The sequence below is a fragment of the Eucalyptus grandis genome, chromosome 5, assembly GCF_016545825.1.
Source record: "Eucalyptus grandis isolate ANBG69807.140 chromosome 5, ASM1654582v1, whole genome shotgun sequence".
Taxonomy (NCBI): Eukaryota; Viridiplantae; Streptophyta; class Magnoliopsida; order Myrtales; family Myrtaceae; genus Eucalyptus; species Eucalyptus grandis.
Window position 1 is genome coordinate 46,486,608 of NC_052616.1, and position 22,962 is coordinate 46,509,569.

The following is a 22,962-nucleotide window of genomic DNA, read 5'->3' on the forward strand; positions in this document are numbered from 1 at the left end:
GGGCAGAAGTGTAATTTCATGAGTGCCAACTCAGTCGGCTCATGATTTGGGCCTCTTGACTCGGCCCCTTCCCCCAACAGATAACACCTAAAATTTTCTTCTGAAACCGATCTTGGTGTCCGACGTCTTCCTGACTTTCTGAACCTTTTAACCCTGAGAGCAAAAATAGAAATCTCGTTTTCTAGTTATTTTCTCTCTTTCTAAAATTTTGAATTTTAGCTTATTTCACTTTAAACTTTACTATCAACTTAAAATGCTCTATGAATCGGTACGTTTTTAAGGCGATTGATATTCACCGCTACAACCATTTAATAACAGTATTAATCAATCTTTTTTTTTTTTTCAAATTTTTTGTCAAGCTTGCACCCTTTTTTATATATAATTTAAGAATTAGGAGGTAAGAACATAGTGATTCATGGTTCAACAATTTACATTAACCTCAAGAAAAAAAAATTAAACGTAGTTATAATTACTCTAAATAGTATTCTATCAAAGAAAGAGTCAATAAATAATCTCCATACTATATAAGGAGTCAGCCGATAATGATAAACAGTTAGGAGGACTAAAAATTCATTGCCCTTATCAAAAGGTTTACTTGTTTTCTTCTCTCAGAATCATATAAATGTGAAATATTATGTTTACTTCATTTATACAATAAAGAATCCCTTATACTGTGCATGCAATTCAGGCTTTATATTTTAATTTTTTTTTATTGTATAATTGATGTACACAAAATATAAACACGTCTTTGTCTTTCTTCCTAGTTGGTAAAAAAATCTTTCACAAAATAGAATTTATTAATGTAAACACTTAATTCGTGTGCTTGTTACACTATAACTATACTAATAAAACCACAGAATAGAATTTATTGTAAATTATTAATGTCTCTTTAAAAAATATATATCAAATTGTTTACTCCAAGTAATTTTACAATGTTTTATACCAAACAACGTAACTTTGCTATCAAAATATCTTCTCATCTATAGGGTTTGCGAGGGTCTTCTATATATGTAGTCTTTCTTCGTCTAATAGCTTAAATTTCTAGGTTGGACTATTCAATATGATATCAAAGCCAAGTTCAAACCCAGTTTTTTTTTTTTTTTTTTTTTTTTTTTTTTTTTTTGTATATGTGGCTCTCCATACATCAATTTCACCTATCATTTTAAGATCGGTTTTGCATGCTAAAACAGATATTATAATATTATACATTGCTTGTTTACAGAATTTATACTTACCTTATTATCTTACCTTATTATCTCTTCACGAATAGTGGCCAACAAAAAAAAATCATAATTAAGTGACTCCTACAAGTGCACGATTACGGAATGCCGCATGTGAAAAAGGTAGCTTTAACCTGCTATGAACTGAGATGACAAAAAACAATCAAAACAAATAATGTTGATTAAGCTTTTTTAAGTCTAAAGTCCAAGTATGCAAGGACTGACCTGGTTCTTTTTTGTTTTTTAACATAGTGATCAAGATAATATTTTTTACTTACTTATAGTAGATAGAAATAAAATCTAATTTTAACTCTCCAAAAAGTTGACTAAGATAGTGAGAGATTGATTCATATGACAAATCCTATATGTAGTTAGATACTCACCATTTAGAATAACTCTAAGGATGCATGCTCAAGATCGGCCCATTGGCGATCATGGGTGTGCATATCCCAAGCTTATGGGGGTTCATGTCCCAAGGTTAAATAACAAGACATTATATAATTCTTTGCCCAACTTAACATCGCGTTTAGCTTATGGGGATTCACATCCCGAGATTTAATAATGACGCCATGTTTATTTTTTGCCTGACTTGTATCGAGTTTTTCATCTCCCATATTTTTTCTTGGATGCTTTTGATACCTGGTTGTTTACTTTAAAAAGCTATTTCAATGGCCTATATATTAATTTTCTTTCTAGAAGCCTGGGACTAGAATAATTTTTTAGGTGTCAATCAAAACCCAGATGTCAATACTAATGTAGACAATTTTTTAATTTTTAATTTTAATTTTATTTTCTTCACAGGGCCAACAAGACTGTCGACCCCCTCGCTAGCCATGGGGGAGGGTTTGTTGTTTCACAAAAATAATATTTACAATATACCAAAATCGAGATTAGGTGAAACTTAAACAGGCATGTGCCATATGATATCAAACTTCAACTCATTAGTACTCGGCTCAATAGTTTTACAAGTCCAATTGAGTTATTCTTTTTGTAAATTATTTATATGAAATTTCGAGCCCAGTCCATTTATATTTCAACATAATAAAATTGAATCCATGTGCAACTTTCGAATACTCCAATTTTCTTTTCCAATTGAGTTCAAACAAGAAATTCAATTCTCGATCAAGCTAAGCTCGAGTGGAGTTTTGAGCGGTCAAACACGTGAGTCGAGCTTGACAGTGCATCAGCTCGTCTCAATGTGATTATCCTTCTATCTCGAGGACTAAGCCTAGGACGCTAGCGCTTAGACTTGATACCTCAAAGGTGGATTGCGCATCCTTGCGCGTGGACTAAGAGACACCAGCCCAAGAGGGTATCGCGTGGGCCGGACCCAAGACCTCACAGCCAGATTTGTAAACCCTAGTGGCAGCTTTTGCATCGTTCCAGATTCGTCGGTCGTTCACATCGATTTCGCTCTCCAGACCCTCGCCGCCGCGCGTTCCTTCCTCGTCAAACAGCATATCTGTCTGAAATCGAAAGCTGAAAACGTGTTGACCAACCAAATGGCCCTGAGGGCGCTTGTTTCTTTGAAGCGAGCGAGAGCCAGAGCCAGGGCATAGGGAAGAGATCCTCGACTTCACTGCCGATCGGGGAAGGGGAACCCCCGGTCAGAGGCCGCCAAGCATCTCCGAGAGCAAAGCCGACTCTGCTTCAGCTTTAAGCCCTTGATTTTCTTAGCAACACACTCTCTCTCTCTCTCTCTGTGTTCCGAAGCTTGGCATTCTAGAGAAGCACATATACCATCAGCTATTCTAAGGGCTGCTTCTTCGAATATGGAAAGGAATTACCATGTGTTCCTCAGTTTCAGAGGGACAGATGTCCGCCACGGCTTCCTCAGTCATCTCTACGCGGCTCTGGACCAGAATGGAATATACACTTTTGTGGATAGCGAGGAGCTTAGGAAAGGAGAGGAAATATCGCCGGCGCTCATGAGGGCTATTGAGGAATCGCACGTTGCGATCATCGTTTTCTCTGAGGACTACGCTTCCTCAAGGTGGTGTTTGGAAGAGCTCTTGAAAATCATGGAGTGCAAGGAGCAAAACGGCCTGAAGGTATTCCCAGTGTTTTACAAAGTGGAACCCAGAGAAGTGAGAGAGGGGAGAGAGAGTTATAATAGAGCTATGGATAACCATGAGTACAAGTTCGGGAAGGATTCAAAGAAAGTGAAGAGATGGAAGAAGGCTCTCTTTGAAGCTGGTAGCTTGTCTGGGTGGGAGTTGAATGACATGTACGCATAAATGTGACGTGGTGTTTCGTGATTGTTAGCTTGTGATTGTCTGTTAGATATCAGATCGTGTGCTCTTTTTTGGATCTTCGAATTGAAGATACAAAGTGGAGATAAATTAGACCGTGGACACAAAAGTCAAATAATCAAAGCTCGTAGATTCTTTGAATTGATTCTTGCTGTGTGGATAATGAGAATTATCAAACATAAATAGTGCGATTCATAGTGCCTGAGTCATTATTGTCTTCAGATTCAGGTTGTTTGTAATTTTGCTCGCATAGATGTTGGCGCAGGTTCACCCACCTTTCGTCTTATTATTTGCTTATCTTCTTATTAAATTTTCCTTATCACGTCAGAGGTTGAATTCCTGCTATGGCTTTGAAATGCTAAAACGGTTTTTTTCTTTCTTTTGAGTGATAAGGCTTATCAGAGATGAAGCAGAACTCATACGATGCATTGTGAAGGAATTATCGATTCGTCTCAACCGAACGCCTTTACATGTTTCTAAATATCCAGTCGGAATAGATTCCCAAGTTCAACAAATTTTATGGTTGTCAAAGAAAGAGTCAGATGATGATGATGTTCTGATGATAGGTCTATGGGGACCTGGAGGCATAGGGAAGACGACAGTTGCCAAGGCCCTATATAATGCTATGATGGGACAATTTTCAGGTTGTAGCTTTTTGGAGCAAGTTAGAGAAAAATCAAACCGAAGCGATGGTCTTGTTACTTTACAAAAGGATCTTCTATCTGAGATGCTGGTTCATCCTTTAACGGTCTACAGTGTTGCTAGAGGAATTAGTTTGATACGAGAAAAACTATGTCGCAAGAAGGTTCTGCTGATTCTTGATGATGTTGATCAGATGGATCAACTCAATGCGTTAGCTGGAGAAGGCGATTGGTTTGGTAAAGGAAGTAGAATCATTGTCACATCAAGAGATAAACATTTGCTAACTTCTCATGGCATAAATTGTGTTTATGAAGTGAAAAGTTTAGAAGACTACGAAGCACGAGACCTTTTTGGTCGACATGCATTTCCAAATAGCAAAGAAGTTGAAATAAGAGGGCAACTCATAGACAGAGCACTACATTATGCTGACCGCCTTCCGTTAGCCTTAGAAGTGTTGGGCTCATTCTTATGTGGAAGGAAAGAGCCTGCATGGGAGAGTACGTTGGATAAACTCTCTAGAATTCCTGAACCAACTATCAATCGAGTTCTCAAGATAAGTGTCGATGGATTGGAGAACAACGAGAGGGAGATTTTCCTCGATATTGCTTGTTTCTTTAAGGGGAAAAAAATGGAGTACATCAAGGAAGTTCTTGACAGCTGTGGTTTTCACACAGCCATAGGAATAGATATTCTCATCGAAAGGTCCTTGATAAAAAACAAGTATGAGACCTTGCAAATGCATGATTTGATTCAATCGATGGGTCAGGATATTGTTAATGAAGCATGTCGTGATGATCCTGAGAAACGCAGCAGATTATGGCTTTTGGAAGATGTTGAGGACATTTTTGTTATAATACGGTAAAATTTGTTTGTCAGTTTTGCTACATTTCAGTTTACATTACTCTAATTTGGACAGTATAATGTAAATCTTAACTGGAAATTTTGTCTAACAACTGGATTTGTTCTGTTATGGATAGGGGACAGATGTAGTAAAGGCCATAGTATTGGACCGGCCCCTACCGGAAGCAATAATCATCAGTCCTGATGCTTTCACAAATATGAAAAAGTTGAGAATGCTCATTTTGCTTGGAGGACATATCTCTTCACAAGCTCAAGTACGTCTTCCTAATGAGCTAAGATGGCTTCAATGGCCCAATGCCCCGAATCTAGAATTTGGCTCTGGTCTAAATAAACTTGAGAGACTCAACGTCCCGAAAAGTCATATCAAACAATTAGGGGGCAACTCTCAGGTAAGCCCTTGTGATGATTAGCTTTTCCTTTTTATAGCTATTAAAAACATTCGCAGATCTTAATGACCGCAATAGTATGTTTTTGCAGAATTTTAGCAAGCTGAAGTCCATCGATTTCAGTGGATGCGAGTCCCTGGTTAGTATTCACGACCTATCATCGGCTCCAAATATGGAGAAATTGATTCTTAACTTGTGTGAGAACTTGGTGGAGGTTCACCCATCCATTGGAGATCTTGTCAAGCTGGAAGTTTTGTCGCTACGTTCGTGCTCTAATCTTAGAAATTTTCCTAACACGCTGAAGACTATATCTCTTCATACCCTTACGCTCTATGGTTGCTCTAAACTTGAGAAGTTCCCAGATATAGACGGAAAGATGGAACATCTAAAAGCACTTGATCTACGTGGGACAGCTATTGAAGAACTCCCTGCATCAATTGAAAATCTTGTCTCTGTGGAGTCGATGACTTTAGCATTTTGCAAAAACCTCATGAGGCTTCCGTCGCACATTTATAAGTTGAAAAATCTCGAGACCTTTGATCTTGGGGGCTGCTCGAATTTAATTACGTTTCCAAAAAACATGGAGGATTCAACTAACCCTGATGGCTGTCTGGGATTCCGAAGACTACGCTACCTACGCCTTTATGGCTGCAATCTATCAGAAGTAGAGTTCCTTGAGAGTTTTTCCAGTTTTTCCGCATTGGAGTTTCTACACCTTGAATATAACAAGTTTGCTCATATGCCGACATGCATCAACAAGTACTATTGTTTGCGCTCATTGAATGTTAGGGGATGCGAGGAACTACAAGAGATTCCTCAGCTCCCACCAAATATAGATTATCTATTTGCAGATTGTTGCAAATCTCTGCAAAAACTCCCAGATTTGTGGGGTCAGCCCTCCCGCACCTCGTTTGTTGACTTGGCTTCATGTTGTGAATTATTCCGCAAAGGGGTCAGTATGGATGATGTGGCTAATGTGTCATTACTCGAGGTCTCTCTCTGTATATATGTATATGTATATATATATATGTATATGTATATAACTTCAAATGCTTGACATGCGTACTTTCTGTGTGACAGAAACTGCCAAAGATGAAAGTTGACGTCGACATTGTCCTAATTGGAAGAGAGATGCCTAAATGGATTCTCCCCTGTGAAGAGGATTCCATATCTTTCATGGTTTCCCGGGACTTGTATGACAAATTCAAAGGACTAGCATTATGTGCTGTTCTCAGCCCGGAGGAAGGAAAAGTGATCCGTTCATGTGGTCTCACGGTACTTGTTAATGGCCAAAGGGTGATAGAGGGCACGAGATGTCTTTTTGCGATGGAATCTGACCATGTGTGGCTTAGTTGTCGGTTAAAGAGATTTAAGGATAGACTGCTAAAGGATTGGAACCATTTCCAAGTTTGCCTCAGAGCAGAGGAAGGAAGCATAAAGAAGCGTGGATTCCGTATACTAAGCGAGAAAAAGGAGGATGATTTGAGGGTGGTGTTCCCAGCACCATCAACTGATAGAAATTAATTGGAATTTTCAAGGGAAAGATACTCGAAAGACAATTTTTAATGGACCAGTCCGGTTGAAAGAGATGGGGAGGGCTTGTCAACGGAGAAGATAAGATCGTCTAAACTATGGCGAGACAGGGGGTTGCAATGACTTTTGCTTTTCCTCTTTTTTGGGTCTCTACTAGATGTTTGTAAGCACTGCTCCTTCAATTAGAATTCAAAATCATTATAAAACAGAGGTTTCGCATCATGCCACTGACATGATCGAGGAACAATTTTTTTTTTTTTTCCTTTTGCCTCTGTTTCTTTATGATTTGTGATGCAGAGTGCATTGACCCAAAAATTATGAGGATACGCATTGAATGGCCATGGTCGTCCAAATTGCTCCAAGTTATTTATCACATTGACCTCTGTCACCTCTCTTAGTCCAATTAATGATGCCACTGCTTCGTACTTAAAAATTCTAGGATAGTAAGTTGTGCTCAATCTAGTGTAATCTTATACCCTTAGGATAGTGTTGTTTGAATTGGCTCGAAGATCAAAAGGTCTATACAGGAAAAATTAGTTGATTCCTCTGTTGTTACTCAGCAGATTTCATTGGATAGGTACGAAGGGTGAGCTTTAGCTTTAAGACTTTGCATTTAGGCAAAGGACATTCACTCGAAGAATGTTTATGACAAGCGAATAGCGCTTTTAGTAAATGCCTTGTAAAATACTTATCGCAAGTATTTCATAAAATAAGAGAAAAAAATTGCCAAGAGGAGAATGGAGCAACTTGCCATTGCAGATAAAAGCCCCCGCCTGGGGCACAACAATAGCACTAGTACCGACGTCTTGTGACCCTAAGTGATGCTGCCAAGGTCTTACGAGCCCACGTAATGTGCTAGTGCCGCACGATTCTAGGCGGCGCAATGCAGAATCCACATGAGTAGGCAACTCGACGCCCGACTCTCTCTAAGCTACATCTAGCATCGAGTGACCCTCGACGAGTTAGATTTGGTGTGGAGCAACCCTTGGCAAAGTTTGCCAATGTCTGCCGACCCTTGGTGGAGTTGTGCCGGCATCCCTCAGCCTCCTCCGTGAAGCTTCCCAACCACGATCGACCACGACCTCTATCCAAGATTGGGAGGGGGGTAAAATAGGAATACTACTATATGAGTGATATCAAGATTGGAGAAACAAGACTATATTAAACTTCTGAACGTGCATTTCGAAAATACCAGAGCCCAAAGCTGGAGTTCGTCTTGAGCCTTGACCATTTTCAAAGCAAAACTTTACAAAAATTTGAAACCGTGTTACCAAACGCCAAAACTTTGGCTTAAAGACCTTTAAAGGTCCAAAACCGCTTGTAAATGCTCTCCCAAAGGCATTTGATTATCTTGGCTCACTAAGGGCAGAAGTGTAATTTTGTGAGTGCCCACCCCATTGGCCTAGTATTTGGACCTCCTAAGTCGGCCCCTCCCCTGACAAATACCACCGTCGATCATGCTCTGCCCGTCTCATCATGTACTTTCATTTCCCACCCATCGACCTGTCTCTCTAACTGGGCCCCATTGCGTCTCTCCATTCCTGGCCCCACTACAAAACCTCTCCAAAAAAAAATTGGCTCTTAAATTATATGAAAATCTCCATTTTTTTTGCCACTTTTTTTTTGTCAAACAAAAATTTATTAAATATCAAAGTACTTCGAACACCAAAGCTCACAACTGGGCATCAAACAAAGCAGATCTTGAAGGGATTTGAGGGGGATGAATTATCCAATTAGAAGGTAGAGTTTTTAGTTGATAAGCCTTATAGATCTAGTTCGTTATTCTATTGGACTCTCTTGGACAATGGGCGAAGTAGCTATGCTTGAATTGGCCCATAATCTTACGAGCTTCTGTAATAAGAGCACCTGTTTCCCACTTACATTGATTTGAGCCATTAACCATGTGAATTAAAGACTTGCAATCGGATATGGTTTCTTCCTTCTTTGCTTCGAGGAGAGAGAGAGAGAGAGAGAGAGCTGTGAGAAGACCTAGGGTTTCGACTTGAATTGCAGACAATGCTAGTACCAATCTTGCTGTTCCGTCCATCAAGGCCTTGTTTGGTAATGTTTATATTCATCTCAATTTCTATTTTTTTTTCTTAGAATAAAAAAAGAACAGAAATCCGTTTGAAAACGTCAATTAATTTTTATATTTCCCGGAATAGAAAAGTGGTTGGGGAATAAATTTGAGCAGAAACAAAAAGTAAAAAAAAAAAAAGTAGTTTCTTGTTCTCGGAAACAATTTCCAGAAATAAATTATTTTTCTTTTCTTTTTTTTTTTCTTTTATTCTTCCTTGTTGCCCCTTGCCCTTCGCCGTTGCCCCTGCTGTTCGACCGCCCTCGTCGACTGACCATTGTCGTCGGTCGCCACCGCCTACCTCTTGTTGCTGCTCGCCGATTGATCATTAGCCACTAACTGCCGTCGATGACCATCGAGGCCACTGCTCGCTAGCTAGTTGACAGCCATCTGTCGTCGCCACCGCCAGCCGCCATCTCCACTACCGGCCTCGATCGGCAATCAACTATGGCAGTCGATGGCGGCGGGTGGTGATCGACGTTGTCAATGGTCGTTAGTGGCTGGCAGCGACGGTTGGCAACGGTGGCGGTCGGCGGAGAGCAACAATGGTCGGCGATGGTGGCGATAAGGAAGAATAAGAAAGAATTTAAAAGAAATTCTACATTGTGAATCATACCAAACGCATTTACATTTTTTTTTTCATTCCAAGAATATAAATTTTATATAGTTACCAAACGTGTTATTTTATTGAGAAATTGTTTTTTTTTGGTAAAGTTCTTTTATTGAGAAATTGTTTTCGGAAATAGGAATAGAAAAAAATTATTTCTGAAAAAAAATTGTTTTTCAGGACAAAAGCGTTACTAAACAGACCCCAAATTTCCAAACGCATCTCGAACAACACAGGCAACTACTCCCGTGTTCGATCCATCTACATAAGACCCGTCAAAATTGGCCTTTAAAGTTCTTTCCTTTGGAGCTCTCCAACGCTGAGGTGGGTCTTCTTCTTCTGACATTATTTCTCGATCTTTATAATTACACTTGCACCAGCGTAAATGTGGGTCTTCTTCTTCTGACGTTGTTTCTTCTTCTTTATAATTCCACTTGCACCAGTTACGGAACATGTTGCGTGCCTCCTCAACTAGAATTTCTGGTTTTGGGCGTCTCTTTCGAAAGATGTAGTCGTTTCTCGCGCTCCAAATAAACCACAAGACACTTGCAACAACCTCGAAAGACGGTAGATCTGCTGATTTTTCCTTGATTTCCAGCAACCGTTCTTCGATTCTTGACAGCCCAACTCACGAAATCATAATTTGCAATGCAGGATTCGCCCAGATCAGCGAAGTCCAAGGACACAACAAGAACAAGTGCTCTCGTCTCAGGTTCTGAGCTGCAAATGGGACATGAGGCTTCAGGTAGTTTGTTTCCTCTGCATAAGTTGACCTTGGTAGGGATAGCATTCTGACATAGACTCCAGATAAAGATTCTAATGTTTTTTTTTTTTTTTTGGGGTGTTTCATATGCCAAATTATATTCCATAACTGATGGAGCGGTGAATATGATGTTGATGTTTGCTCTCCCATGTTTGGCAAAACTGTTTTTCAATCTATATGTAAGCACCCTTAATGGTGAAATGACTTGATTCAGTCCCTGTCCACACTAACCTCTCTCGAGCATCCTGAGTTTTCAGATGAATCGTTAGTATTTCGTCAATGATCTGCTCATCGAACATTATAGGTAGCATATGTTCATTCCATTTATCCTCCTTAAGAATTAGTTTAGCAACTCGAGTAGGTTCACCATAGTTCGCAAGTCCATCAATGATGCCTCTCTTGAGCCATATGTCTTCTCTTATACTAATATCATCTCTGTTTCCTACTGACCACATCACTAAAGGTGAAATAGCTTCTCTACCCATTAACATACTTTGCCAACCCAAGAGGGTCGGGAACATTTTCTAGCATTCCAAAATGAGCCGTGAGGGAAGTAGATCCCTTTTAAAATCTGACATCACAAATAAGTTATATTATGAAAAAGCCTCCAGGCTTGTCTCCAAAGCATCGCTCTGTTAAAAGGAATTAAGTCTTTGAATCCCGTCCCTCCTGAATCTTTCCTCTGTTTTAACAATTCCCATCTTCTCCAATGTAGCCCTGTTTTAGAGTCATTGTTTTTCGATCAAAAAGAAGCTATTCTCCTTTGAATGGATTTGCAAAGGGAAATTGAAATTTTAAAAATAAACATGGCATATTGCAGCAAATGCTTGAACCACTGTTTTGAGTAGAATTTCTTTGCCCACTTTTGATATCAAGCTTTCCTTCCACCCCTCTAATTTCATATTAACTCTGGTTAATATCCATGCAAACATTTGCTTTTTAGAAGATCCTCAATCAGATGGAATTCCCAAGTACTTCCAAGTCCTTTCAATTTTAGGGACTCTCAGTTCATACGCCATATTTCTTCTCAAATCCTATGGACAATCTTTGTTGAATTGAATGCCTGACTTGTTCAAATTAATAGCTTGCCCTGAAGCATAGCAATATTGATTTAGAATTAAAGCTAAATTCTAACACTCTCTTACCTTTCCATCTAGGAAGAAAATGGAATCATCCGCAAATAACAAATGTGAGAGAATTGGATAATGTCTGCTTTAATTTTATGCCATTGATAGTGCCTTCTTCCACTGCTAATTTAATTAAATACGGCAATGAATTTACCATAATGATAAAAAAGATACGGGGAGATAGGATCACTTTGTCGAAGCCCTCTTGGGGGTTGGAAGAAGGGTATAGGCTCCTTATTGAATTTAACACTAAATAGGACAGTTTTGATACAAGTCATCACCCTATTAACCGACATCTAATCGAACCCCATTTTCAGCGTACATGCCTCCAAAAAATCCCGTTCTACTCCATCATGTGCTTTCATCATATCTAATTTCAGCACAGCTTGAAATTTCTTCTTTCAATTGTGTATTCTTAGTTGGTGGAGGACCTCCTGCACTATAACAATATTATCTTGTATTTGCCTCCGGCGCTTTGCTCACTAGTTATAATCTCAAGAAGCCACGGTTTTAACCTATTTGCCAAGACCTTCGAAAAGATCTTGTACACAAAAGTGCTCAAACTGAGATCCAGATTCTTAGGGTTGGGCACTTTTAGGATCATATAATATGAGTTTTGTTAATTCCTGGGTCAAGATACCCAGTCTCAAAGAAGTTCCCCACTATCTGAATCACTCCCATTTGAATATCCTCTCAACAAATTTGATAAAATTGATCATTGAAATCATCCAGACCTAGTGCTTTTAAGGCTCCCATCTCAAACACAGCCTTTTGTACCTCCTTCATTGTTACGTCACCATCTAGCTTCTGATTCATTTCTTCTGTATCAAGGACAGGGCATTTTTGTATAACTGGATTGAAATTTTGAGTGCCCATAGTGCTGTATAACTCCTTAAAGTATTCTGTCATCATCTTCTTTAGTTCTCTAGGCTTCTGAGTCCAACTGACTTTCTCAACGCTGAAATTCTATTCTCTTCCTCCTTTGTATTGTCATAGCATGAAAATACTTTTATCCTCACATTTTAACCAATTAATTCTAGAATGCAATCCCCAATACATCTCCTCATCTCCAACACAACTCGATTTGTTCTGTTAATTGTTTCACCATGTTTCTTGCAAAATTCAGATTTTGTGCATTAGCTAAATGCTGGAGTTCCCCTTTTAATTTATTAATTTTCTTTAAATTATTTGTGAATGCCTTTTTACTCCACTTATCGAGCTCCTTTGATAAGGCTCTCAGCTTACTAGCGAAGCTCAGATCGACAAAATTTGGAGAATTTTATACCTACTTCACTATCCTTCCGCACTCTTCATTTTCAGGCCAAAATGCTTCAAATTTAAATGACTTGACTCTCTTAACCGGTTCAACTGAAAAAGACAATCAAAGAGGGCAATGATTAAAACCAATCGCACATGCTTCTGCTTTTGAGTACAAAAGTCTCCATTCGATATTACAAGTTACCCGATCCAACCTCTCTTCAACGAGAAAATATTCAGTGGTATGTGCGCGCCACATCATCTGCTGATGTGGTGCGCACTTACCACTCAGAGATCGACACGTGTCATGTGGGACCCGCTGGAAAAGGAGGGGCGGGCTCGGCTTGGCTCGGCTCGTTGCAGAGGAAAAGACAGGTCCCGCCCAAAATATTTCTCTCCCTGGATTAAATTTTCTGCAATTTTCTCTCTCTCACTTTCTCTCCTCCTCCTCCTCCCTCTCGCGACGTCCGCTCTGCTCTCTCTCTACCCCCTCCGCGAAGTCGTCTGACGCCGACGCCGACGCAGCCTCCGCCTCCTCCCCTAAACCCGACTCTGACGCCGACGCCCCTCAGTCTCCCTCTCGCGACCTCTAGTCCGCTCTCTCTCTCTTTCGTCCTCGAAGTCCCGCCTCTCTTCCAACAAACCCCGACGCCGACGCCCCTCCGCCGGTTGCCTCCGTCCGCGTCGGAGTCCGTCGCCCCCGTCTCCTCCGCCTCCGCCTACGCGCCCGACGCCAACGCGTCGAACCACGACGGCGAAAATGGAGGAGAGAGAAACGACGAAGCAGAAGACGGAGATGAAGAAGCAGAAGCGTGCGCGCTCGGGGTTCTGGACATGGGTCGTCGCGTCGGTCGCGTTCCAGCTCGCCCTCATCTACCTCTCCAGGAACCTCCGCCGTAAACCCCCCACACAGAGCGATAATTGCGATAAAGGATCTGGACGCCCTGTTCTCTTCCCTGGATCCTGAGTACTACGACATCCTCATGAAGTGAGTGTTGCGCTGTCTTTTCCCTGTTTTCCGTACCCGTCCGTTGTCGATGCTTGTTCGGATATATTGCTTCGTGTTTGCTTAGTAATCTTTACCGTGGAATTGAAATGTTTGGAGTGATGGGAGCAATTTAAGGCACAGGGGATGGTTTTCTTGTTTCCATTTAGTTTGTAGCGCTTGAAGGCACAAGTGATATCAATGCCGAAATGCCAGTGTGTGTGTGGGGGGTTTGTGAAGGGCTTAATCTTTTCACTCAATTGTCGTGTTCTTTCAATGGGACATTTGAGTACTCCTGTAGTCCCTTGATACAGATTAACATAAGGATCATGGGCACATTGGGTAGTGACGATTATGCCTAATGATTATCGGTTGTGAAGGGCTTAATTATTGAGCTGTTTGTTGTGGCTGCAGCTTTTGGTAGAGATATTTAATAAAGATCAAGAATTCATGGGTGATGTAATGACTAGAAACAGCAAACTGTCTCTTCAGTTCATTGGTTTATCTGTGTCATCAGGGTTGGCACGTTAGGATCTCTGAAGACTTAACGTTTTTTTTCCCCCAATGACTTAGTTTGATATTCATTTTCTTATTTCTAGTGTTCAAACCTACAAATAATTGGGTGAGAATAACTCAAACTAATGAAGTGATCTTGGAAGAATTACCATTTATGAAATTTGACCATAACTTTGTTAAGGAATAGCCTACTACTTTGGTTTAGGTTATCAGTTTCTCAATTTTGCTTATGAAGAATAGGTTGCGCCAGTAACTACTATTAATTGTATGCTTTGGCTGATCATAGTCTATCTATTTAAGGCCTTGCTAAAATGTTTGTGTTGTTGTATTGTGAATTCACTGAATTATGCTACTTGTGATTGCTCTACTTTTTTGTTGACACCCCATTTTTTGAAGGAACAAACCTTGTTAAACTATGCAAGGTAGTCAAGTTAAGAGTGTATAGGGATTCCTATTCCCAAAGAAAAGCCCTTTTAGAGGCTATGCTCAGACTAAGCTGGACTTTCTTTATTGCTACAATGCGATTTGTATTAGGCATTCTAGTTGACTCTTCCCAAGGATCGGTACCAATGCTTTGTTTGGGAAGGAGGGGAGGGGAAGGAAAATTGGGGTAAAGTTTGAAACTTTGGCGCAGAGAGGACAGAAATTTAAATTTTCTTTCCATTTTCATCCCATACTTGCCTTCTAAACGAAGTATAAGAATGATAGACTGGAGAGGATAAAGCAGGGCAGGTAAGGTTGTCAATTTGGAATAGATGGTAAGATATGCTCAATGATAGTTGCTCCTGTCCTGGGGTTATATGTGTTAATGCTTGGGGTGGTTGTGGATCTAGAGTAGCAGAAGCAACTCCTGGTTTAGATTGTCTCGAAACTATGATGACGTGTAGCTTTCCCTAAATTCTAGACAAGGCATTTCATCAATTTTATCGACAAAGTCCTTATTGGTTGTTTCTTTGTTGGTTGTATTGAGTGCCAAAATCTAGTCATGCAATCTAGTCCTAAAAGATCTCCTTTCTAGATCAAATCCCTGAGACTTCCGAGTAGGTTGATCTAATGGTATTTCTGTTCTGAGTGGTTGGAAGGAGAGAGGAATTAAATTGACAACTTTTGGGGTTAGCTTGATCTCAAGGCCGGTTTCAAGCAGGAGTAGAATAATTTTGTTTCTGCAGGATTCTGGTTTAGATTCCATTTTCACCAAGGTGCCATACTCTATTGGCTTGCCACAGTCTTCACAACTCAGCCAGAAAAAAAGTAGTACCATGTTCATTCGTCTCGTGTGTTCTTCTCACTCACTGAATTTTGGCATATAATGATCATACAAGACAATTGCATGCTGTTTTCCCCAGTCTCCCTGCAGTAATGTATTTAAAATTCCTCCCTGTCCATAACAGTGTCATTTGACCAGATAAAAGTAAGATCAGAAATGCAGCTTATATATTTTCCCACATTGAAAAAAGACACAGAGCAATAATGGCGATGGGTCATCGCGTCGGTCGCATTCTGGCTCGCCCTCGTCTACCTCCCCAAGAACCTCCGCCTGTCCACCCGCCCCGAGGTCATTCTTCAGTGGAGTCAGCGTCAACCGAGACATATTGGTGGTGGATTTGGATGATGATAATCATGTCTCATCACCTAACAGCACCGTGTCGAGCATAAGTGGGAAGAGAAGCGAGAGAGACCCGCATGGAGAAAATGAAGTTGAGGCTGAGAGAACTTTGTGCTTTTGTGAGAGCATCGAAGAAGATGGCAGCAGAGGAGATGGAGTGAGGAAGAAGCTCAGGCTGTCCAGAGAACAGTCATTGGTGCTAGAGGAGACATTCAAAGAGCATAACACTCTTAACCCTATGAGTGGCAATTTTGGTCATTCTATTACTGATTAATATATGCTTTCTTTAAATGTGCGTGAGCATGTAATCACTGCTTATAAACCTGACATGGATGTTTGGTAGGAAAAATTGAATTTAAAGTGCGTTTCTGTCATGAGATTGATGTTTACTTGTAGTTGTCATTTACTGGTAACAGTCGAATTGGGGAGAATGCAACAAATGTAAGCTAGGGTATGTTTGGTTACACCTAAGCTATGCTTGGAGTACTTCCCGCTAAAATTTAAAATATTATTTGAATTTGACAAATACTATGAATGAATGATTTCTCAATTTATGTGTCAATACTTGAGTGTTTCAGATTTAAAAGAAGTGTGTGTGAGCCACGAGATTTATACTAATTAAAAGAAAAATGTAAAAGGCCATTCGGATACATGCTCAGAATGGCTACCAATGACCATCTATATTAAAATGGCCAAAACCTTTTTTACCTCTTAATTGACGCAGGACAGGCTTTTCCTTGCTTAAATTTTGCTTCTTGAGTGCAGGTTACACTTGCTGGTTTCAGCTCTGGCAAGTTTATGATATTAGTGGCCAGGAATGTGGCGGCATGAGGATTGGACATCGATGATGTCCAGTTAATTATCCAAGGATGCTGTATGTGGTATGTTTTGATTTGTTGTTTTTTTTTTTTTTAAATGCAGTCGTGCTGATAGTTGGCCTTTTTTTTTATTTGGTTAAGTGCAGGCCTCCACGTGATGTTGAAGAATATACTAACAGATCTGGACACACGGGGAGAGCTGGTAATTATTCAAGTTGAAACCTGCATTTTCCGTAGCTTCATTATTTCTGTAGCTCGCCAGATGCTGAGGGCTATATTGTTTTCTAGGCAATATTGTAGTAGCTGTCGTGGTGTGCAATCCAAGAAGTGCAAATGTATCTAAGATCGAAAGAGAGTCTGGTGTAAAATTTGAACACATCAGTGCTCCGCAGCCAAGTGATGTTGCTCAAGCTGCTGGTGTCGAAGCTGCAGAATCAACAAGACAAATTTCTGATAGGTACAGTCATTCTTTTTGCTGAGAAGCTGAATCATTGCCTATAACAAGATGCTAATATCCTCCAAAATGCAATGTCATTCCAGCATTCAAGTCTGCAGCCGAGCAACTACTGAACACGTCAGGCATGTCAGCAGTTGAATTACTTGCAAAGGCTCTTGCAAAGGCTTCTGTAAGTTTATTTTCCACTCACATCTTGTTACTTCAACAAAGCTTATTTCTTTAATTGCACTTTCTTGACGTGCATCTCTTTTCCTTCTTTCTTCAGTTATTTAACAAATATAATCTGTACTCTTCCTTTTTTCAGGGTTATAGTGAAATAAAGAGCAGATCACTGCTTTCGTCACTTGAAAACCATGTAACCCTACTTCTTGAGACTGGAAGGCCCATTTATACACCTTTGTAAGCATGCGAGATCTCTTTTGTCAAATAGTTGTATTGCTTTGCAGTACTGCTTTGCAGATATTGTGTGGAAGTGGGGGCTGGCCCCCTTCTAGCTTTGGTATTGTATTCTATTCTCACGTGATCTGACTCTGGGCTTATGCGTCACTTTGATTTTAGGTATGCTTTAGGTGTCCTCAGGAGATTCTTGCCTGAAAACAAAGTAGAGTTTGTGAAGGTCTTATTCTCACAGTTGACGGAAATGGCATTGTGTTTGATGTGGCAGCTGAAGATCTAGATACTTTCCTTGCTGGTACTTAAACTGCAGAACTCATCAGGCTCCCAAGTCATAAGTGATGCTGCACTTTATGCATACTTTCCATAGATTTTTCTATGATTTTAATATGTCTCTCTCCTTTGGTTTGCAGGTCAGGAGAATGCAACAAATGTAAGCTTAGAGGTGGTAAAAACATTGCCAGGAGAGAGATCAATCAAGAGGGGGAAGATTTGGCAGTGGGGGTGGTCGTGGCGGCTATGGTGGTAGGGGCGGTGGTTTTTCTTGGGGGTAGAGGTGGTAGTTTTTCTGGCCAAAGGAATGGCCGGTTTTCTGGTGGCTTCGGTGGTGGGAGAGGTCGTGGCAACAATAGAAGGTGATAAAATAATCTGCAGCCAGTTCCTTGGCGTCGGACCTTCCAGGACAAAAAAAAAGGCATCAATGTGAAATTTTGGCTGATTTTATGATTTTAGGAACCTAGCCTCAAGCGTTTGTAATGAATGACCCACCATAGGATAAAGTATGTGGTACCTTGGTCCCATATCGTCCTAATATATTTGGTATATTTTCTCCACCTTTCTAAATTTTTGTTTTTGTTGAAAATGTGAGTTGTACACTTGGGTATATATTTTTTATCAGTTCAATATAAGAGTTGTTTCCTACTTTTGTGCTTCTCAACGGTGGAGCAATACTACAGCAATAAGATCACCAATCGACAAAATGAAGAAAAACGCTTGCTTAACATTACAATATGTTAAAATCAAGGGAAGAATATCATTGCAGAGACAACTCAAAAGCAGCTAATGATTCAACCAGACAAGGAAAAATCCAAGTCTAACTATAATAGAGGGTCTCAATAGTAGTTCAGTCGATATTATACTCGTGATGTAATTTCCTAAAAAAAAACTAATAACTGCTTACACCAAAAAGTAGATTGTTGCATTGATCAATAATTTAACATCATAATATGGCATTTTATTGTAGCAAAAGCAGTGAACTAACAAGTCCCAAAAAGTATTTACAAATCGATCCAACTCTATGTAGAAGTGCATGCTCATAGCAAAAAGTTGAAGAGCTGCACATTGATCTTATCCTATGAAGAAGTGCATGCTCATAGTAAAAAGACGTAGGAGTTGCGCATTGATCCTATCCTATGTAGAAATGTATGCTCACAATAAAAAAACCAAAAAGCTGCACATGGATTCTACCCTATGTAGAAGTGCAAGCTCATAGCCAAAAAAAAAAAATCCAAAAGTTGCACTGATTGACATTAGTTAACTATCTACACTTTCAAGAGAATTTGTTTCATCATTTCGAAGTCAAAAGCCATGCTTCATCTTGCTCATTTTTCCGTGCACCCTCTTTCAACTTTCTTTGATTACACAGACCTTTTCTCTATCTACTTGTTGATAGCAACTTGCTTCTCATGGCAGTCAGTCATACAAAATGTCCTCAACCTGCAATATATTGCAAACATTTGTTAAAGAGCTACACTAATAATAATTGTAATTGCAATAAATAAGTAAAGCATATTTCCACCAGAAACTTCATAGTGAAAAAAATTAGTGTACACACCAAGAATTAGCTCCACATCTTCAACAAAACCCATCCTTAGCATTTCATCAGCCTCATCAAGGACACGGAAGTTTAAAGAGCTCAAGTCAATATTTTCCCTCTCAACGTGGTCCTGCCACAAGGTGTAACAACTGTGAACATGCGAGCGGATGAAAGAAAACCAAATAAGCTTCCAATTCAATGAGTTACTTTCACACGGCCAGGTGCTCCACCATACAAACAACATGATGTTAAGCCCATTGCTCCACCATAAACTTCAAAATCAGAAAACACCTAAAATAATAGAGTAAACGATGTCAGACATCTATCTCTGTAAAGAGATGAGATTATTTCCATTAACTTGATTGCAATACCTGATTGGCCAATTCCTTAGTAGGTAAAAGCACCAACATATCCTGTCTTCCTTGAGGTTCTTGCAGGCCCATTCGTCAGAGATTCCAAAATGGGCAAGACAGAAGCCATAGTTTTGCCCTGGTACAATTCGCACAGTGAACAAGGTGATAATCAATGCTGGAAAATTAAAACCCATCAACTACAGAAATGAGGAAGCAGTTCCAAAACTCATGTTCCTAGCAGCCAATCATCTTTAAAAAAATGAAATGCAACTACAGCCAAACAGTCTTCACACACTTTTGGTTTTTATATATCAAATAACACCAATGAACTAATGTACAGATGACAATGCCACAAACTAGAAGATTTATTTAGCTATAGGTTTTTTGGTCGAATTATCAGCTAGGTTTGAATGCCTTCCGCAGTACAGTACCTTCAATGAATATGTTTTCCCTCCCCTATTGACTATGAAGAATTAATGACCTAAAAATATGTTCAGGCCAATGTCCTAAAATTGTCAAAATGAAAAATGCCCTTGCATACTGGGCCTTGCAATTCTTCTGCATGGTTGCCATAGATTTTCGACAATCGAAGCAACAAAAACAAACCAACACAGACACAACATCAACGGGCAATGCACGACAAGATCTCCATGACCGAAGTTATGGAGAAGTCGGACCACCATCACCATCAGAAAGCGGGAAGAACAAAGGTCTTAGTAGTAGCTATAAAACTGAATTAGCGGCATTACACCCTTTCGCATGAGGATTTTTACTCGATCCTTGATTTTTCTTAATTGGACCACCATTACCAACACCTTCGTAGACTAAATTCACTACTCTTTCACCTTCTTGCTTGGACCAGAAAAATTGCAAAGTTCAATAAATAATTTATTGCTCAATTGGGTGTACCACTGCCTTCCGTGGCCATTGAAGAATATTGATCTTCCCTATGCTACTACCATTAACCTCTCCCTCGAGAGAAATAAAAAGCCAATCTCAGCCAATCTCTGTTTCACTAAGACGGGATCATGAATTCGAGCGGACCAGCAGAAGAATTGAGAAACAATGCAGAAAACATGCAAAGCTTCGAACCGCTTGTCAATTGTAACTGCAATGAAAATGAGAATGCGTATGTCACTAAGTGAACTGAACTGCAACATCAAGTTCGACAGTAGCAGACGAAAAGAAAAGTGGAATTGGTTCCAGATTTACTTTTGCCTGCAGTAGCAATCTTGGCCTAAACATCCTCTCATATCAGACAGGGCAAGTTGTCAGTCTATATATAAACAGAGTCAAGAGGTGACAACTTTGCCGAGAGAGTTTGCTGTAAAATTGACAACTCCATGCAATTGGGTGGCATAGCAAGTAAGACACACTCCAATACCAGTAGGGACCAGATTCTTTTTTATCAGCTAGAGCCTAGCGCAACTTAATACTCAGTGCTAAGACAGAGTTCAAGGAAAACAACCTTGCCAAACAACATTTCATCTAAATAAGCACAAGAAGTGGGAAAAAAAATTAAATAATTTCTCCTCTCATAGTATATACAGTCAATTTCCAATAAAGCGAATATCGACAAAGCAAACTGAATATGAGAGAAACATAGGCGCTACCTACCCATCAAGCAAATGAAGGTTTCAAGGATTTCCTTGTACCTTGTCTTGAAATGCTCAAGTGATGCTGGGGCAACCGAAAACATCATTTTGCTCCTTCAAATGGATGGATTGCCTTTGATCCTCCACATGTTGAAGTTGTGATGATAATTGAAGCAAGTTCATTGTAGTACCACCACCTTCAGGAGAAAGGTTGTCTTTGGAGTTTACAAAACCTGATCCCCCAAAATCCCATCAGAGATCTCCAAATCAGAAACCAAGGGGATGACCTGGGAGGTTTCCTTCTGCAGAGTCCATCACTGATGAAGACAATTTTTTCAACTCCACCCCCGCGGAGGCATGCGAACTCATATCCACCAGCTTGTCGGTTGCTCTGCACAGAGAGGAATGATAGTCGGTGCCTGCCATGACCAAAGACTGAGCCATGGGAATTCGGGAGTGGCTTGTAGAATGTTGCTCTACACCGTAATTGCTTTGCTGTGATGTTAATTAAAACAACATTCACCGGGCTCATACATCAACCATTCACTACTCATAGAGCCAACAAAACCTGCTTCTCTTTTCATATATGTCAGCTTCGTGACCCTTTTCCACATCACACGCTGTCATTACTGCAACGTCCAGACCATTCACTTCTCTAATTTGTCAGTTAATTAGCAGATTTCAACCAAGCACGCGACCATCGACATGTCAATCCAGCGGAATTCAAATAAAAAGTCTTCATACCTGGCCAGTGCTCCCATCGAGGACGATGTCAAACCTCATGGCCTAAATGGGGAAAAAACGCCTCGATCCCATTGTCCTTCAACTCCGAGATCCTGAAATTCGACAAAGCGTTGCGGTTCTCCTCCTGAGCCACCCCATCATCGCCGTCGCTCAACCTCGCCTTCTTCTTCTTCTTCTTCTTCCCCTTCAAGTTCTCAGGGTCGACCAGCTCGGAGCTGGTCTCGCTCGTCTTCCTCGTCGTCCTCGCACAACTCTAGCGCCTTCCTCTTCATCTCCTTCTTCGCATCCCCTTGATGCTCCAGGAGCTTCGGCTGCTTGGATTCGGAGTCTTTGCTGCCGCTCTTCTTTTCCTTCTTGTGCTTCTTGTCCGACGTCGGAGACTCGAAGCCGCCGTCGGCCTCGAGCTGGACCTTCGCCTTCATCTTCTTCTCTTTGCTCTTGCTTTTGGATTTCTTCAGGGATTGAGCTGAATCGGACACAACTATCAAAGGCATCGATGAAGCTGTCGGGAACGGCGAGAGGAGTTTAGGGGACGGGAGGAGAGGGAGGGGGTGGTTTTGTCCTTTCTTCTCTTCTCCTTCCGTGCTCGATCTCCGCGTTGGAAACAATCGAAGGCGGAGGCGGAGGCAGAGGAGGCTCGGGACCCAGCTGCGATCAGCAGGGCTCTCGGGGCGATGTGCCAGCAGCAGACCGGCGATGCTTTTGGGGAGGCGGAGAAGGAGAAGAAGCATGAGGCCCTCAGGTCCCGACCATCGACCTCGAGGGCTCGGAGTCGGAGTTCGTCGGAGGGAATCAAGGTCCAGAAGTTGCCGAGAGACCAACGCGAGCACAAACCTTCTGCTCGATCTTCGTGGGAACAGTCAGAGGCGAAGGGGGTCGGGACCCGACAGCGACTGGCGAGGCTCTTGGAGGAGGCGACGTGCCAGACGCAGATGACCGGCGAGGCTTTTGAGG

The 22,962-nt window shown here is 40.8% G+C and overlaps 3 protein-coding genes across 5 annotated transcripts; all 3 read left to right on the forward strand.

Moving 5' to 3' along the window:
- The first annotated feature begins 2,619 nt into the window (after positions 1-2,619).
- Positions 2,620-6,099, forward strand: LOC120293953 (disease resistance protein RUN1-like). Its single transcript, XM_039313776.1, has 4 exons — positions 2,620-3,447; positions 3,866-4,972; positions 5,092-5,364; positions 5,453-6,099. Exons 1-3 carry the CDS (start codon positions 2,993-2,995, stop codon positions 5,102-5,104), a joined length of 1,575 nt encoding a protein of 524 aa, XP_039169710.1. The 5' UTR covers positions 2,620-2,992; the 3' UTR covers positions 5,105-5,364; positions 5,453-6,099.
- On the forward strand, positions 5,173-6,885 carry LOC108960005 (disease resistance protein RPV1). The gene is made up of 3 exons (XM_039313777.1): positions 5,173-5,364; positions 5,453-6,352; positions 6,442-6,885. The coding sequence occupies exons 1-3, from the start codon at positions 5,173-5,175 to the stop codon at positions 6,883-6,885; spliced, it is 1,536 nt and encodes a 511-aa protein (XP_039169711.1).
- Positions 6,886-16,407: 9,522 nt separating this feature from the next.
- LOC120293311 (DEAD-box ATP-dependent RNA helicase 7-like) lies at positions 16,408-18,331 on the forward strand. 3 transcript variants are annotated; one of them, XM_039312402.1, is made up of 7 exons: positions 16,408-16,713; positions 16,792-16,852; positions 16,939-17,107; positions 17,180-17,276; positions 17,412-17,506; positions 17,666-17,798; positions 17,914-18,331. In XM_039312402.1, the coding sequence occupies exons 1-6, from the start codon at positions 16,702-16,704 to the stop codon at positions 17,781-17,783; spliced, it is 552 nt and encodes a 183-aa protein (XP_039168336.1). In that variant the 5' UTR covers positions 16,408-16,701; the 3' UTR covers positions 17,784-17,798; positions 17,914-18,331. The 3 variants fall into 3 exon arrangements, with proteins under 3 accessions (XP_039168336.1, XP_039168338.1, XP_039168337.1); XM_039312404.1 differs by having other exon boundaries at positions 16,409-16,706; positions 16,797-16,852; XM_039312403.1 differs by having other exon boundaries at positions 16,410-16,713; positions 16,797-16,852.
- Positions 18,332-22,962: the final 4,631 nt, after the last annotated feature.

What these genes read in the sequence shown, in the direction of transcription:
- LOC120293311 (XM_039312402.1), top strand. An exon ending in TGGACACACGGGGAGAGCTG is followed by an intron (nt 16,853 to 16,938) that starts GTAATTATTCAA and finishes ATTGTTTTCTAG; the next exon opens with GCAATATTGTAGTAGCTGTC. An exon ending in AGGCTCTTGCAAAGGCTTCT is followed by an intron (nt 17,277 to 17,411) that starts GTAAGTTTATTT and finishes TCCTTTTTTCAG; the next exon opens with GGTTATAGTGAAATAAAGAG.
- LOC120293953 (XM_039313776.1), top strand. Translation starts at nt 2,993, where the DNA reads ATGGAAAGGAATTACCATGTGTTCCTCAGTTTCAGAGGGACAGATGTC. An exon ending in GGGTGGGAGTTGAATGACAT is followed by an intron (nt 3,448 to 3,865) that starts GTACGCATAAAT and finishes TTGAGTGATAAG; the next exon opens with GCTTATCAGAGATGAAGCAG.
- LOC108960005 (XM_039313777.1), top strand. Translation starts at nt 5,173, where the DNA reads ATGAAAAAGTTGAGAATGCTCATTTTGCTTGGAGGACATATCTCTTCA. An exon ending in AATTAGGGGGCAACTCTCAG is followed by an intron (nt 5,365 to 5,452) that starts GTAAGCCCTTGT and finishes ATGTTTTTGCAG; the next exon opens with AATTTTAGCAAGCTGAAGTC. An exon ending in CTAATGTGTCATTACTCGAG is followed by an intron (nt 6,353 to 6,441) that starts GTCTCTCTCTGT and finishes TCTGTGTGACAG; the next exon opens with AAACTGCCAAAGATGAAAGT.